We start from the raw sequence: 17421 nt of genomic DNA on the forward strand, positions 1-17421 counted from the left end.
ATGGCCTTTGAATAGTATGTTCCATATCCTATCTTAAGGTTTTGGCTATCTTGAATGTCTGCGTGAATCGGGAAATTGTTGTTTGCCATTGTGATGTTCAAGTCCTCACTTGTTAATATATAATTCTGCACTTTTGTATTTTTGATAAAACTGTGTGATCTCACTGCTTTCATATACACTTTGATCAAGGTCTCCACTCCAAGTGGAATCTCTACCTTTTCTCATTTTATTTCATCACAATGGAGGGTCTTTTTGTTGATGCTTCCTTACAGAGTTTCTTCTGTGGTGTTGCTTTAAATGAGTTTTGCTGAACTGCACCGGTTCCTATCTAATGTTGCTAAGGCCATTATTAGCAGCCAATTTTGCTTTTCTTTCACTTATGGCCATATTGACCTTACTTGTAGTGCTGCATTTGGATCTACAGTACTTCATGTCACTTTCCCCTTCTGAAGATTTCTACATACAGGAGGCTCCACTTTAATTTCCTAGATTTCTTTCTCCTGTAATCGTGTCATTTGTACTTGTTGGCTTGTTCTCTTTAAGATCTGGGGCACTCTTGATTTTTTTTTTAATTCCAGTTGCACTTCTTCATGGACCATTGGAATGATTTTCTTTTGATGTTTGTTGCTGTGGAACTTAAACTTTTTACTGTTACTTTCAATCTTCAATGTTTGGTGTTTTACAGATGTATTCTCTGTCAACAGACTGCCTTAAGGTTTAGATCTGCTCCTTCATTGAACCCCAACTACTTATATATTTCTTCTGGGACAAAGTCTTTGGTAACAAAATTTTGTTCAAGGTCAATATATTCAGTGGATGTTAATAAATTGTATTAATGAAAACTTCCGCTGTCACTTTCAATTTGTTTAACTGCCATCCTTGCCTTCACCTCCTCCTTCCAATATCTTAATATCTGTGTTGCAACTAAACTTGGTTGTTGATGTGTTCATGTTGGTTCTTCTTTTGCTGTACTTTGAAGTACTCATGTTTTTACTTTTTTGGTTTTCCTTCTTTAATATTGTAATTAGATCTCTTAAATTCATGTTTACTTTTTTGGTTTTCCTTCTTTAATAATTGTAATTAGATCTCTTAAATTCATGCCAGTTATCCAATTTAGAACTCAAGATTACATTCCTGCATTACAGTTTTACATTAATCCTCCTGGCATATCCAGGCTCACTTGCATTGAAGCAGCAGACCATGATCTCCTTGAGTTTCCACTGGATTGTGTGTTTTCCTTGTTTTTTCCTTGCTACAGTACCTTTGTGTGGTCTTGTCTATTCCATTGTGGTGGGGCCGCTATGAATTCTTTTGTGGCTTTGAAGATTGCACTTGTGTGAAAACTGCTTGCCACATTCAGAACAGCCATATGGCTTCTCTCCTGTATGAATTCTTTTGTGGCCCCTGAAGACTGTTCCATTGGGAAAAGCACTTGTCACATTGAGAACAGCAATACGGCTTTTCTCCCGTATGAGTTCTCTTGTGACCTTGAAGACTGCTCCACTGAGAAAACCGCTTGTCACATTCTGAACAGCAGTATGGCTTTTCTCCCGTATGGATCTTTTGTGGCACTGAAGACTGCTCCACTGCGAAAACCGCTTACCACATTCCGAACAGTAATACGGCTTCTCTCCTGTATGGATTCTTTTGTGGCTCTGAAAACTGCTCTTGGCCGTAAACTGTTTGCCACATTCAGAACAGCAAAAGGGCTTCTCTCCGGTGTGAATTCTTGTGTGGGTCTGAAGATTCTCAATTTGGGAGAATCGTTTCCCACATTCAGAACAACAATACATCTCATCTTCGGATGAATTCTCGTGTGTCTTTGAAGGTTGCTCTTCAATGAAAATTGTTTGCCACAGTCCATACAGCAATATGGCTTCTCTCTGGTGTGAGTTCTTGTGTGTCTCTGAAGGGTGCACTTCAATGAAAAGTGTTTGCCACATTCAGAACAGCAATACGGTTTCTCTCCTCTGTGAATATCAGGGCTTTTCTGAAGAGAACTTTTGTCAAGGAATTGTTTGCGACATTCCAAACAGCAATATACCTTCTCTCCTGCATGAATTCTTGTGCAACCCTGAAGATTTCTTAAAGAAGAAAATTGTTTGCCACATTTAGAACAGCAGTGTGATTTGTCTCCTGTATGAAATTTAAAAGGAACATTAAAAGCTTTTTTTCAACCTGCTGATCTATTATTGATATTAAAGTACACATCATTAGTCACATCATTAAATAAATGGCAGCTGAAATTAGGAACAACATGCATAAGCAATCTTGAAAATGCTGGAGAAAGACACTTAATCACTCATAGTAAGCTAGTTAGAGGACATATGATAGGTCAATATATAACATTATGGGTCACATTTTATAGCTATATTGTAGAACTGCATCATCCATTTAAAATATTATTCAAAATTACATGTTGCTCATATTTTATTTAAGGAAGAAAAATGTTAAAATCACTACATATCATAATACTGAAGAAATTTCATTTGTACAACAGAGTGTCATGCCAAGTACATGAAACACACCTTTAATAATCAGACATTTGTCTACAATTACACTAAAGCCACTAACATGAAAAGTATGTAGCAAAATGGCTTATTTAAATTCCCAAAGACAGACAAAGGATTGAAGAATGTGACCAATTAATGCACAGGCATGTAGGAGTTCAAGGGGTCTGTGAGAAGAAGTAGAGGATGAGAAAACATGGGATCACCAGTTATGCGTGTCTGTTCTGGAGCTCTGGGAATGGCAGGTGAAGCCAGGACTGGCTTGCTTATACTCTTTATTAGAATGGCTAAGGGCATGTACTCTCATTTATTTATGTTAATCAAAATCAAATATGTTGTTTTATTGCCTGTTTCATCATTTTTTTTTTGTATTTATTGTATGTAAATGAATGAGGGTCCCCAGGGACCAGTGCTGGGTCCTCTGCTCTTCTCTCTGTTCACCACATCATTAGGCCCTATTGCTCATTCTGATGGTTTCTCTGATGATACTCAGCTGTACCTGTAGAATTTAATTTATTTTGGAAAGAGGTTTTCACTGCCCATTTGGTTCATCCACCTGTGTAATTTCAGTACCAAATGGTGATCGATCGACAAGTCAGCAACGCTCTTGACCCAAATATCCAGAACGTGTGTGACAGAGTAGGCAACAAAACTACCACTTATCATTAACATCTGGCCCAAGGTACTTTGGTACTAGGCAAGTGTGTGATCAAATATGGTGTTTTTATAGACAATCTTGACTACCACAAAAATTTAATAACTAAAAACTCAGACTCAGATCATTCTTGACAATCACATCCCACCACATATCACCATCTTTTCCAGTGTGGTGCAAGAAAGTAGGACTGCACAGTCAATACTTTGAATAGTTGTTTGGTACATACACGCCAGCATACCCTGGTAATCTCATTACTACTAAACAATAAGGATTAAATTGACAGCTTTCAGTAAGAAATCCAAATTTGTTTCATTGCCATCCAGGTCACCAACTCGCAACCAGAACTGACACTCAGAACTCAGAAGCACATCAGTCGAGGCTGAGAATAACAAAGCACTCATAAATGTGATGCCATAACATAAATGTTAGAAATCCAAATTATGTTAATCCAGCATCCATCCATTTTATTCTGCTTATCCTTATCTGGGTCAGCAATCTAAGCAATGATGTCCAGACATCCCTTTTTTCCCACCACCTTCTCCAGGGGATATAGAGGTGTTCTCAGGCCAGATGAGAGATAGAATTCATAAAAATGTGCCCTGGGTTCTGCCCTGAGGTCTCCTTCCAGTTGGACATGCCCAAAACACCTCTCCAGGTAGGTGTCCAGGAGGCATACTAATCAGATACCCAAACTCCCTCAACTGCCTCCTTTCAATGCGGAGAAGCAGCAGCTCTATTCTAAGCTCCTCCAAAATGTCTGTGCTTCTCACACTCTCTCTAGATTGGACCCACCAAACACTCTAAAATAATCTCATTTCTGCCGCTTGTGTCTTATGTTGGGGGTCCACGGTCGTTGTCTGGCCGGGACGCCAGCGGGATAATGGAGGACAGCTCTCCTGGGCAGCTGTATCACCACGGGTTCCTCCAGCGCAGACTAGGAATGAGACTTTCATGCAGCCCTGTTGCTTCACCCATGGAGGCCTCCAGGGGGAGTCTGGCAACAGATTTCCATTACACCTGGGAGTGATTCCAGGTAATGCTGATGAATCACCTGGAACATTTCCAGGACCTGTTTAAAAGGAGCCAGCCACTGCTAATCTTGGGTGAGAATTGGGAGGAAGAAGACTAAGCTTACCAGAGAGGGAGTGGAGGTGGAAAAAGAGGAAAGAAAAGGAAAGCAAGAAGAAGAAGACAACCTTGTAGTGTTTGGTACTGTATATTAGAACTGTGTTGTTATATTGGGAACAGAGTGGAAGGGATCCCGAGGGGAAGATCAATAAAAGGAGTGTTGTGTGGTAAAAGCCTGTGTCCCTGCCTGCCTGTGTCAGTTAGGGGCGGATCTGCGCACCCCTGGTCTTCACAATCCGCAATCTAGTTGTTTTAGTCACTGCCTAAGCCTCATGATCATAGGTGAGGGTATGAACCTAGATCAACTGGTAAATCGAGAGCTTCACTTTTCGGCTCAGATCCAACAGTATACTGATCCTCCTGTCGATCTACCTACTACCTTCTTCACTTACTCGTGAACGAGATCCCAAGATACTTAAACTTCCCCGCTAGAGGCAGCACCATATCCTAAACCAAGAGAGGGATCTCCTCCCTTTTTGACCAACAGCTAAATCATCCTTCCCAGAACTCTTGCATAGTCCATCCCAAGGAAGCTAAGGAGAGTGATTCCCCCTAAAGTTGGAACACACCCTCTCCTTTCTTAAAAATGAGGATTACCACCCAGTTTGCCAATTCAGAGGTTCAATCCCTGACCTCTGCTTAATGTTAAAAAGGAGTGTCAATTAAGACAGTCCGACAACATCCAGAGCCTTTAACAACTCAGGGCGAACGTCATCCATCCCTGGAGTCCTGCTACCAAGGAGTGTTTTTTAAGTACCTCAGTGAACAAGACCTTGGTGACAGTGCATGTGCATCACGACACCCTGCATCTTCACAGTTTTTGTGAATTACTAGTATTATGGTTACTATTTTCATTTATTTTTTCCTGATACAGCTGTGCAAATTCATCATATAGCCAACTAGAACTTCTGAATATTGGCTCCCTTTGCAAAAATGCAGCACTGGACAACGTTCAACTGCCTCTGGAAATAGCTTGGACACCACAGTCTAGCAAATCAGCTCTTCCGAAAAGCAGAGCCCAACAGCGACATCGAGATTGTAAACAAAGGAGAGGGAAACGTGGGGATATCCGGGTGAAGCTTCAGGAAACCCTCCACCATCTATCTCTGCCGAGCATTTCTCTTGCCACTGTTCGGTCTCTAGCAAACAAGCTAGACAAATGATGACTCTGGATCATCTCACACTCGCATATTATGGACTGCAACATCATGTTTTTCACAGAAACGTGGTTAATTGACTGTATCCCAGACACTGCTATTGAACTGGAGGGATGCACCATCTTCAGAACTCACAATGCTTGGTGTGCAGACACTGTTGTAACAGAGAGTCATTGCTCTGATGATTAAATGTAGACCTTTTTACTTGCCCAGGGAATGAAGATCTATTATTATCGCTGCTGTGTATGTACCATCGGTTGACAACTCTAAGCCTGCAATGAAAGAACTGCCTGCTGCTGTTAGCAGAGAGCAAATGGCACATTCAAATGGAGCTGCAGGAGATTACAATCATTGCAACTTTACAACTGTATTCCCCAAATTTCACCAAAACGTCTCCTGCCCCACCTGAGGTGACAGAATTTTAGATCACGTGTATACAAATATTACTGAAGCCTACAAGGCTTTTCCACTGCCCCACCTTGGACAATCAGATCACCTCTCCCTGTTCCTCCTCCCTAAATATACACCACTTATCAGATGCACAAGATCTTCAGTGAGGACAGTAAAAGTTTGGCCTAAAGAGGCAGGCCCTGCTTCAGTGCATAGGTTTTAGCACACAGACTGGAGCTTTTGTGCCACTAGTGCCCCTCAGGACTCGGAAGTGGACATTGAAAGAGGTAGACCTCTTCTGTCCTAGATTACATCAATACAAACATTAATGAAATCACAATGTACAACCAGATTAAGACCTTCCCTAACCAGAAGCCTTGGATGAATAGAGAAGTTAGACTCCTGCTGAAAGCTCGCAGCTCCAGTTTCAGATCTGCCGACGCCGACAGCTACAGCTCATCCAGAGCCATCTGGAAAAAGGGCCAAACAGAAATACAAGCAACAAATAGAGGATCATTTCAAAAACTCTGACCCCAGACCTATGTGTCAAGGAATCCAGACCAGAATACATAAAGGTAAATACAACTTCAACATCAAATAATATCTCCCTTCCTGACAAGCTAAACAAGTTTTATGCTCGTTTTAATAAGGACAATAAAACACCTGTAACCAAAACTGCCTCTTCCCCAGCCAACCAGTCCCTCAGACTTACCTCCTCCACTGTACAATCTGCACTGAGAAAAGGGAATGCTTGCAAGGCTGCTGGTCCGGATGGCATATTTGGGCGCTTGCTTAGGCCTGAAATGGGCAACTGTCCAAGGTCTTCAGGAACATCTTCAATCTGTCTCTGGCCCAAGCTATCGTCCCCATACGCCTTAAGTTCACAGTGATTGTACTGGTGCCTAAACTATTATCTTCAGGGATCCAGAATGACTACCACCCTGTTGCACTCACCCCCATTATCGCCATGTATTTTAAGAGACTGGTTCTGGCCCACCTCAAATCCAGCCTACCTCAGATCCCTACCAGGTTTTCCAAATCTTCAACTCTTCACTCTGCCCTGACACATCTGGACAACAACAACAACTCCTATGTCAGAATGTTATTTGATGATTTTAGCTCCGCATTTAACACCATCATCCCACCCAATCTGGTAACTAAACTCAATGATCTCAGCATCAGTACCTCTCTTTGTAATTGGACACTGGACTTTCTAACCAATAGACCCCAGGCTAAACAACCACACATCCTCACATGTCAGGCTAAACAACCACACATCCTCTACCCTGATCTTGAATACTGGCGTTCCACAGGGTTGTGTGCTCAACTCACTCCTCTACTCCCTTCTTCACCTATGACTGCATCCCATTATATGGCTACTACTCCATCATCAGGTCTGCAGACGACACTATAGTAATAGGACTGATCAGTGACAATGACGAGTCGGCCTACAGAAAGGAGGTCCAGAACTTGGTAACATGGTGTGCTGACAACAAACTCACCCTCAACATCAAGAAGAGCTCAATGTGGATTACCGGAACACTAAAGGCAGTAGACTCACTCCCATCCATATAAATGGGGCTGAGGTGGAGTGTGTTGCCAGCTTCAAATTCCTGGGTGCCCACATCTCTGAGGACCTTTCTTGAACAATAAACAGTTCCAGACTGGTTAAGAAAATGCAACAGTGACTTTACTTTCTGTAGAGGCTAAAGAAAGCCTGCCTGTCTCCTCAAATTCTGTTGAATTTTTACTGCTGCACTGTTCAAAGAATATCAACAAACTGTATTACGATGTGCTATGGCAACTGCTCTGTAGCCGACAGGTAGGCCTTGCAATGGGTGGTGAAAACTGCCCAACACATCATTGGCATCCCATTGCCGACTATCACTGACCTGCAGCACACATGGTGTCTGCAACAGGCTCGTGTCATCATCAAGGATGCCTCACACCCCAACCATGGACTGTCTACCCTCCTTCCATCAGGGAGGCACTACAGGAGCCTACAGTCCCACACCAGCAGGCTCAGGAACAGTAGCACTCATAACACCATCACCATCCTGGACTCTCAACCCTTACCACTCAATAGCCGACCTTTCTAAATATCAATAACTTCTGACTGTACTCTATGCATATTTTCACTTGTTTATGTGTATCTATTCTGAATATAAAAATATCTATATTTATTCATACCGTGTATCTGTACTGGTGATCACATCTATATACTCTTCTTTTTACATGCTACTATTTGTAAAGTCAATTATCATATAGATATATATTCTCATTTGTATGCTAACTTATTGCACCTTACTGTCTGTTGCACTTTAATGTACTGTTTGAGCCCACTGTCTATTGCACCTTAGTCTAGTATTTGCACTTTCTGGTTAGAAACTAAATTGCATTTTGTTGTACCTGTTCAATGACAATAATGTTGAATCCAACTAATCTCTGCTCCAGTAATGGGTGAATCCCCCTCAGAGTCCCCAGGCTCTGCTTCCTCACAGCATGGCGTGTCGGAGAGATTTAGGAGGCCCTCAAACTACTGTGGAATGGTAGGAGGAGCAATGAATAATCTAAAAGTTAAAGTAAAATGCCTTTGGGGACAAAGATGTCCGACATTGAGGCTAACTTCAGCTTCCTGAGGTTCTCCTGCTAAGGTTACAGGAAAGACCTCTTTCTTCAGTATAAGAGCTTACCGTCTTCCAATGACTTCTAGGGCGGTCATCATGACCAACACCAACGAGCATCTGTCTAGAGTTCCTTGCAGTGGCCTCCACTATGGAGGTCCTGAACGTAGTCTATTCAGACTCTATGCTCCACAAGCCTGCCGTGATGCAGAAGAAGGAGCTCTTTCTAAAAAGATTCTTTCACTACACTTTCGTGTAATCCACCCGAGCCGGGTCAATGTCAAGCAAGCTTTCATTGATAACTCAGCAACTGCCATTGCCCAAATGTCCATAAAATGTGGCCTCACAGAAAGTGGCTGACAATGCCACAGCAGTCAATCACTGATCATTGGTCTAACGTGTTTTAGTACCAAGAAAGCACATGGTAAACCTTGCGATAAAACATGGAGTTTGTTACTGACAATTCATGACCAGCACAGAAATCCAAGAACAATTCACCAGTTGGGCTCAAATCATACAGGTCATTGCTTCCACTCATGCCTCTCTCCTTATCTCTGTTGCTCCCCAGCTTGACTGTTGAAGTCTCTCAGTAGGTGATGAACTCTCAAACTCCATTAGACAAACAATAAAAGACTGCAATTTCACTATATTTCTCATTAAAAAAAAACAAACAACCCTCCTTCTAGACACTTAACTCCAGACCCTAAAAAATGCACATATTTTTATACTTACTTCTTCTTGACTGATTTTTAGATGGTGACTGATCTTCCAAAGTTCTAACAAGAGAAATGTCCTCAGTCCTCTTCGTTTCAGACTGCAATGATTCAGACTTCACACCTATAGTAGGCTTCGGAGAAGAGCAGTGTCTGCTTTGAGAAGAGACTAGCCCGGTCACCTGTCCATCTTGACAGAAATCATGAAGGTTGTCTTCCTTGACACTCGCCATAGTTGTATGGATGTGCGTCTCAAGGCTGACACACTTCTCTACAGCCTCTTCTTTAATGCCCACTGACCCAAATTCACAATCCTCGTCCTTAATGTGCAGGCTCTCCTGTTTAGGGTGGACAGGCTCCCCTTCACGTTCCTCCTCTTTAATACTCACAGTTGTTATCTCCATGGTATTTAGGTCAGCCTCACACATCTCCTCTTTTACATCCATCTAGACTTTACAATTAAAGGCAGCTTTTTATTTTCTTTCTCCCTGCAGAAAGCACAAGACTTAATTTCATAAAAGTTGCATCATCCAGATGTAAAGACATTTGAATTTCATTTTAGAACAAACGTTTGGTTTACATCAAGTCAGACAGTTAATCAGTCAGTCATTTTCCAACCCATTAGCACAGGGTCACAGAGGTCTGCTGGAGCCAATCCCAGCCAGCACAAGGCACAAGGCAGGAACAAATCCTGGGCAGGCCGCCAGCCCACCGCAGAGCACACACAAGGGACAATGTAGGATCGCCAATGCACTTAACCAGCATGTCTTTGGACTGTGGGAGGAAACCGGAGCACCCGGAGAAAACCCACGCAGACACGGGGAGAACATGCAAACTCCACACAGGGAGGACACAGGAAGAGAACTGTAGAAGAAGAATGTTCTCCTCAGCACCATGTATAGTTAATTAGAATTTTATAACAACTAATTTATAACTTGCCAGTGAGAGACGCTTTGGCTTATGAACTAACAAAAATATGTTATTCCAGGGTTCAGGAGAAATAGTGTCCACATGAATAAAATCTAAGCTGTTTCTTGTTTTCTCTTTCTCAGAGTGAATGTTTCAGGGACAAGGTCACAAGGCTGCAGAAAGTACATGTAGTTTATGCAAAGGCGTCTCTCCTGTGCTTAGCTTTGAGAACACAGATAATGCTTAGCACAACAGACATATTGTTTAACTTTACTTAGATGATAAGGATGTTTTTCTGTCTTATTAATCATGAGATGTTGAAGTATAAAAAAACCCTCCTGGCTTTTGATCAGGGTTCAAATTGAGCTTTGCGGCAATAAGTTATGCTCTTTGAATCTCTACTTACTGTGACTCCGAATGAATAATAAAGAGAACTGAAGAAATATTATCTGCCTGCTTTCAGTGTGCCTTTTTCGTCCACAGAACCCAGGTCTCCTTACTGCAAGGCAGCAGCGCTACCACTGCGCCACCGTGCTGCCCTTCAAGTCAGACAGTTCATGGCATATTAACAATTCATTATTCTTTATATCAAATTATCAGGTGTGAAATAAACTTGAAAGTTAAGGTCCAACAAGCAGTAAAAAGGATCTCTGCACAGTTATGGGTCAGCAGTATTCACTGTTTGGATTAAACAAAGTGTTGTTGGGGTCCCAGAATTGTGATCTCACAGTATATTAAGGAATGTTTATACAAGAAGGGCCCAAGAGACAGACGCAGGTCAGGAAGGGGAAGATTTGCTGGAAAGCACAACATGCAGCATAAGACAAGCAAGTGAAACACAGGGCTTCTAGCTTATGCTAAAATGTGTAATTTATGGTGCCAACGTTTGATTGTTGGTGGTAATTGACTAAACCCAATCATAAGGTCAAAATACAATACAATACAATACAATACAGTTTATTTGTGTATAGCCCAAAATCACACAGGAAGTGCCGCAATGGGTTTTAACAGGCCCTGCCTCTTGACAGCCCCCCAGCCTTGACTCTCTAAGAAGACAAGGAGAAACTCCCCAAAAAAAACCCTTGTAGGGAAAAAATAGAAGAAACCTTGAGAAAGTCTTGCTATTGCCCACCAAGCCAATTGAAACATTTGATTGCAATAACAGATTTTATAAAACCATTATTGCTAGCATTAGCTTCAAACTGCAGTGCTGATTTCCTTTTGTAAAAGTAACATTAAGGTCCCGTGATGTCCGTCAGTGTTTAAAAGTAAAACAGAATTTTTTTTTTTTTTATTTGAAATACTTTACTAATTCCCGAGGGGAATTTGCCATTTCACATGACCTTAAGTAGTCAGAGTGCAGGGTCAGCCATTATACAGCACCCCCTGGAAAAAATTTGCAGTTTAAAAGGCCTTGTTCAAGGAGTAGGATCCCTTTGGAATTTGAACCAGCAGCCTTCCAGATACCAGCACAGATCTTTAGCCACAGAGCCACCACTCTACCTTGTTTGCTTTATGCATTGGTTTAGCGTAAGATACATTAATTGCATTTCTATATCAATTTAGTGGAAACCAACTATAGCCACTCCTTATCATCATAAAATGCTGTACTTGGAACGTTTTGATAACAAGTTTTCACATAAAGGAAGCATCCATTTCCTTCTCTTCAAGTGGGAAAAATAATAACAGGTGTCTCCATCCAGTGTATCCAAATATCACTAAAACACTCTTAATCACATATAGATCAGTCCACTGAGGATTTCTGCATAAAATAAAGCATTTAAAACACTAATTACATACAGTCATATGAAAAAGTTTGGGAACCCCTCTTAGTTCTTTGGATTTGTGTTTCTCATTGGCTGAGCTTTCAAAGTAGCAACTTCCTTTTAATATATGACATGCCTTATGGAAGCAGTAGTATTTCAGCAGTGACATTAAGTTTATTGGATTAACAGAAAATATGCAATATGCATCATAACAAAATTAGACAGGTGCATACATTTGGGCACCCAACAGAGACATGACATCAATACTTAGTTGAGCCTCTTTTTCAAATATAACAGCCTCTAGACGCCTCCTATAACCTTTGATGAGTGTCTGGATTCTGGATGGAGGTATTTTTGACCATTCTTCCAAACAAAATCTGTCCAGTTCACTTAAATTTGATGGCTGCTGAGCATGGACAGCCTGCTTCAAATCATCCCGTAGATTTTCGATGATATTCAAGTCAAGGGACTGTGACGGCCATTCCAGAACATTGTACTTCTCCCTCTGCATGAAAATCTTTGTAGATTTCGAACTGTGTTTTGGGTCATTGTCTTGTTGGAATATCCAACCCCTGCATAAGTAACTTCAACTTTGTGACTGATGCTTGAACATTATCCTGAAGAATTTGTTGATATTGGGTTGAATTCATCCAACCCTCGACTTTAACAAGGGCCCCGGTCCCTGAACTAGCCACACAGCCCCACAGCATGATGGAACCGCCACCAAATTTGACAGCAGGTGTTTTTCTTGGAATGCGGTGTTCTTCTTCCGCCATGCAAAGCGCTTTTTGTTATGACCAAATAACTCCATTTTTGTCTCATCAGTCCAAAGCACTTTGTTCCAAAAAGAATCTGGCTGGTCTAAATGAGCATTTGAATACAACAAGCGACGCTGTTTGTTGCGTGAGTGCAGAAAGGGCTTCTTTCTCATCACCCTGCCATACAGATGTTCTTTGTGCAAATTGCACTGAATTGTAGAACGATGGACAGATGCACCATCTGCAGCAAGATGTTCTTGCAGGTCTTTGGAGGTGATCTGTGGGTTGTCTGTAACCATTCTCACAATCCTGCGCATATGCCGCTCCTGTATTTTTCTTGGCCTGCCGGACCTGCTGGGTTTAACAGCAACTGTGCCTGTGGCCTTCCATTTCCTGATTCCATTCCTTACAGTTGAAACTGACAGTTTAAACCTCTGAGATAGCTTTTTGTAGCCTTCCCCTAAACCATGAAACTCAATAATCTTTGTTTTCAGATCTTTTGACAGTTGCTTAGAGGATCCCATGCTGTCACTCTTCAGAGGAGAGTCAAAGGGAAGCACAACTTGCAATTGACCACCTTAAATACCTTTATATCTCATGATTGGACACACCTGTCTATGAAGTTCAAGGCTTCACAAGCTCATCCAACCAATTTGGTGTTGCAAGTAATCAGCATTGAGCAGTGACAGGCATTCAAATCAGCACAATTACAAGGGGACCCACATTTGTGCACAGCCAGTTTTTCACATTTGATTTAATTTCATACAACTAAATACTGCTTCACTAAAAATCTTTGTTTTGGAAAACACCCCAGGACTCAGATGTTCCTAGGAAATGAAAGACATACCACTGTTATCTTTTTTGTTGAAAGGAGAGTCAATTATTATGCAGGCTGAGAGGGGTTCCCAAACTTTTTCATATGACTGTAATTTGGAATTTGTTATATCATTACAGAAAGACTTGGACAGCATACAGGCTTGGGCAGATTTGTGGCAGATGAAATTTAATGTCAGTAAATGTAAAGTATTACACATAAGAAGTAAAAATGTGAGGTTTGAATACATAATGGAAGGTCAGAAAATCGAGAGGACACTTTATGAGAAGGATTTAGGAGTTATAGTGGACACTAAGCTATAGACTTCCAGACAGTGTTCAGAAGCCATTAAGAAGGGTAACAGAATGTCAGGTTATATAGCGCCTTGATATGTGGAGCACAAGTCACAGGAGGTTCTGCTTAAGCTTTATCACACACTGGTGAGGCCTCAGTTTTTGGTCTCCAGGCTACAAAAAGGACATAGCAGCACTAGAAAAGGTCCAGAGAAGAGCAACTAGGCTGAGTCCAGGGCTACAGGAGATGAATTATGAGGAAAGATTAAAAGAGCTGAGCATTTACAGTTTAAGCAAAAGGAGATTAAGAGGAGACCTGACTGGAGTGTTTAAAATTATGATGGGAATTAGTCCAGTGGATTGAGACTGTTATTTTAAAATGCGTTCGTCAAGAACATGTGGACAAAGTTGGAAACTTGTTAAGGGTAAAATTTCGCACAAACATTAGGAAGTTTTTCTTTACACAGAGAACCATAGACAGTTGGAATAAGCGACCAAGTAATGTGAAAGACAGTAAGACTTTAGGGACTTTCGAAACTCGACTTGATGTTATTTTAGAAGAATTTGTAAATTTCCCCTTGGGATTAATAAAGTATCTATCTATCGGACTGACAGGCTTTTTTGGGTTTAAAGGCCTGTTCTCGTCTAGATTGGTTTAATGTTATTAGGATACTAGCCACAGAACCTGTTGATGACAGGTCATAGAATAATTTAAAAGTATTTACATGTACTTGCAGTGCCATTCCTCACTCATTTGCCTGTGCCTGAACATTTGTTCACCGGTTCCACTTTCTCAAGAGCACTCCCATCTGCTTCTTAAACTCTCGTTACTTTTGAGGTGCCTTTCTTTTCTGATGTTTGATTTTATACTTTCCGGTTTTGAAGTTAACTCTCACAGCATGTATCCTTTACTCTTCCTCATGCATCTCACACTTTCTTTTTTCGTTGCATTATGAAAGCCAAACTGACCAATCACACCAAAGCCAAACTGTCCAATCAGATTGCTCTGTGCCAATGGACACACAAACCTTAGTGTTTCATTATATAGTAGTTTGATGGGAAGAAAGCCAGAGTACCTCTATAGGTCAGAAACGAACTGTGGGACCTCATAGCATACACTAGCATTCATGACCACAACCACACCTATTCAAATTAGATTTGTCAGTCCACTAAATCAATGCATCTTGTGGAAAGTAGAAAAACAAAAACCCAGGGCACACTTGAAAACCTCACACAAGCCGTAAACATAGCGAAGGTTCAGAACTTCAGTCTGCTGGAGCTGTGAGGCACTAACACTAACCACAAATCTCTATTCACTTCTCTAATACATATTAGTAGGCATTAGTGGTTTGAGCTTTTGCACTGAATCATGGGATTTTGCTACTTTTGATACAGCTTTAAAAGAAAAAAAAAATCTATCTAAATTGTCACCCAGTAATGTATGCAAATATATTCTGTCTACATTGGATTAAACAGGTCTTAAAATGTCAAGCCGTGTTACTTTATAAAGACGCACATACTAATGATGATGTCCTAACTTAATCAGTTAAATTTCAAGTCAAGTTAACGCATGAGTAACAGTAAGATTTTCTCGGACTGCATCTACATTTGCATTCCTTCTCAAGCTCACAGACTCCACTCGCTTCCCTCTTTTCCTTATCAAGACTGCGTTTCCTGAAAGCGACAAATCTTAGGGATTAATGAGGAACCCCAAGTTGCATGTATGCAACGTACAAACTTTTGTTCACATTTCCCAAACCCGTCTTAATCGGCGACTTTACAAATCAGCATAATGTACTACTTTATTAACCCTGCTTACAAAACAAAGCATCACAAGCGGATTAAAAAGCAAATGATTTAAAATAACATCATCACTGGTCCTTCAGCGAGTTGAAATAAAGTTGTGAAAAGTTCTATGCAGTAAACGGGACATCATAACCTAATAAATAAAAATACTGCAAAGTGTATGAAAAAGCACTAAATTGGACTTATTATGTTTCAGACAAATACAAATTGCACGCTCTCCACAATAGGAAAGCCCACATTTCTAAAGGAGAGCCTATTAATCGTCGTCTTCTTTCAGATGATAAGTAAGTCATGCAGCAGCCTTCCCAACAGTGAGAAAAAACAAAATGGGATGAAGCAGCAAAGAGAATACGACACGTAGGCAGATCACAACTCGGTTTATTCTCGTTCAACAACACATGAAGTCCAGCTGGACGGTCTACTGGTGTTAGAGAGACCATAGACATATATAGATGGACGCCGCATTCACTGTGTTGCCGAGTGGACACGATACGTCAGCGCGTCCGCCATATTGCGGGTGGCAAAAGTGCCACTTAAACTAATACAGGTAGATGTGGAAACCGGGTTTTCTCATGAATAAAGAATAACATCGAAAACAGTATCGTTTACATACAACAGATTTTGGCCAATCGTTTAAATGCAATTATTTATATCCATTTATACACTAATAATTGTAATTATTAAATAATAATAATTATTATTATTAAATAATTCCTCTCATATAAGTAACATTTCTCGGACTGCCTTCACCATCTCCAAAACATTTCTAGACTTTGTCCTGTTCTTATGCAACACAGTGCTGAAGTATCGATTAATGCCCAGTGTCACCTCAAGTATAGATTATTGAAATGCTATTATATCTGGCATCCCACAAAAACGTATCCATAGCTTACAACTTCTTCAAAATTCTGCTGCCAGGATAATAACCTGCTGTTCTAAATCCACTGAACATATTACACCTCTTCTCTCTCAACTTCACTGGCTCCCTGTTAACTACAGAATACAATATAAAATATTGCTCTTAACATTTAAAGCTCTCCACATCCTCACTGATCTCCTACAGACTTACACTCCTCTCGCTCACTCAGATCCTCATCTGCAGCTCGACTTTCTGTACCGCACATCAAACTCAGTTCTATGGGAGCTCGAGCGTCTCTCATTGTGCTCCTCAACTCGGGAATTCTCTTCCCTCTCATATTCGTCAGCTCGATTCAATAACACATTTTAAAACTGCCCTCAAAACTTATCTTTTCAAACTGGCATACCAATTGTGAATTTTGCACTGTTACTGTAAGTTATCTTCGTGTGTCTTTCTTTTAACAGTTAAATGATACACTCACTGACAAAAATAAAGAATTTTATTGTATACAAATTGGCTTAATAATTTCTGAAAACATTTCACTCATTCCTCTCTCTCTCTCTCACACACACAATGTGGTTACTTAAATATTTACAGGATAGGATCTAAAATCCTTGAAACAGAACTGTCTTACGTAGCTTTTTCTGTGTGTTGCCACTCTGTAATTTGAGAGTATTCAGTCTGGCAATATGGTGCAGCCTTAGTTTGTGGAAGACAGACACAACTAAAGACATGAGCATAAAATGATGGTTGTCAATTTCAAACTGTGTTTGCTCAATGTGCTCCTTGAGAAAAAACACATCATCTGAACCAATCTGAGCCCAAACAAACTGATTGATCAAAGATACACTGACAGCTTGCCTTAATGTCGACTGTCGGATAACACGCTCAGCGACTTTGACCACCTTGACTGTACCCTCAGAAGGAATCCTCAAACCTCCTTTGTTTTATAATGTGAGCAAATGGTAGCTTTGATCATATGATGCCGGTACAGCATCTGTTACCAAACTAGCACGGCACACATCACAGGACAGCT

The 17421-nt window shown here is 40.9% G+C and overlaps 1 protein-coding gene across 3 annotated transcripts in view; it reads right to left on the bottom strand.

The window, feature by feature from the left end:
- Nucleotides 1-17421, bottom strand: part of LOC114667538 (gastrula zinc finger protein XlCGF52.1-like) — a 99523-nt gene that overhangs the window by 78146 nt on the left and 3956 nt on the right. Inside the window, exons 2-3 of one of the 3 annotated variants that reach the window (XM_051926716.1) lie at nt 9200-9668; nt 1060-2136 (exon numbers count right to left, since the gene is read on the bottom strand). The exons of 1 other annotated variant lie outside the window; for it this stretch is intronic. In XM_051926716.1, coding sequence (XP_051782676.1) covers nt 1520-2136; nt 9200-9626 — 1044 coding nt within the window. In that variant the 5' untranslated portion in view covers nt 9627-9668 and the 3' untranslated portion in view covers nt 1060-1519. Of the gene's footprint in view, nt 1-1059; nt 2137-9199; nt 9669-17421 lie in introns of those variants that run through there. One more of the 3 variants, XR_007934803.1, reaches the window with a different exon arrangement.

Source organism: Erpetoichthys calabaricus, chromosome 1, assembly GCF_900747795.2.
Source record: "Erpetoichthys calabaricus chromosome 1, fErpCal1.3, whole genome shotgun sequence".
NCBI classification, from domain to species: Eukaryota; Metazoa; Chordata; class Cladistia; order Polypteriformes; family Polypteridae; genus Erpetoichthys; species Erpetoichthys calabaricus.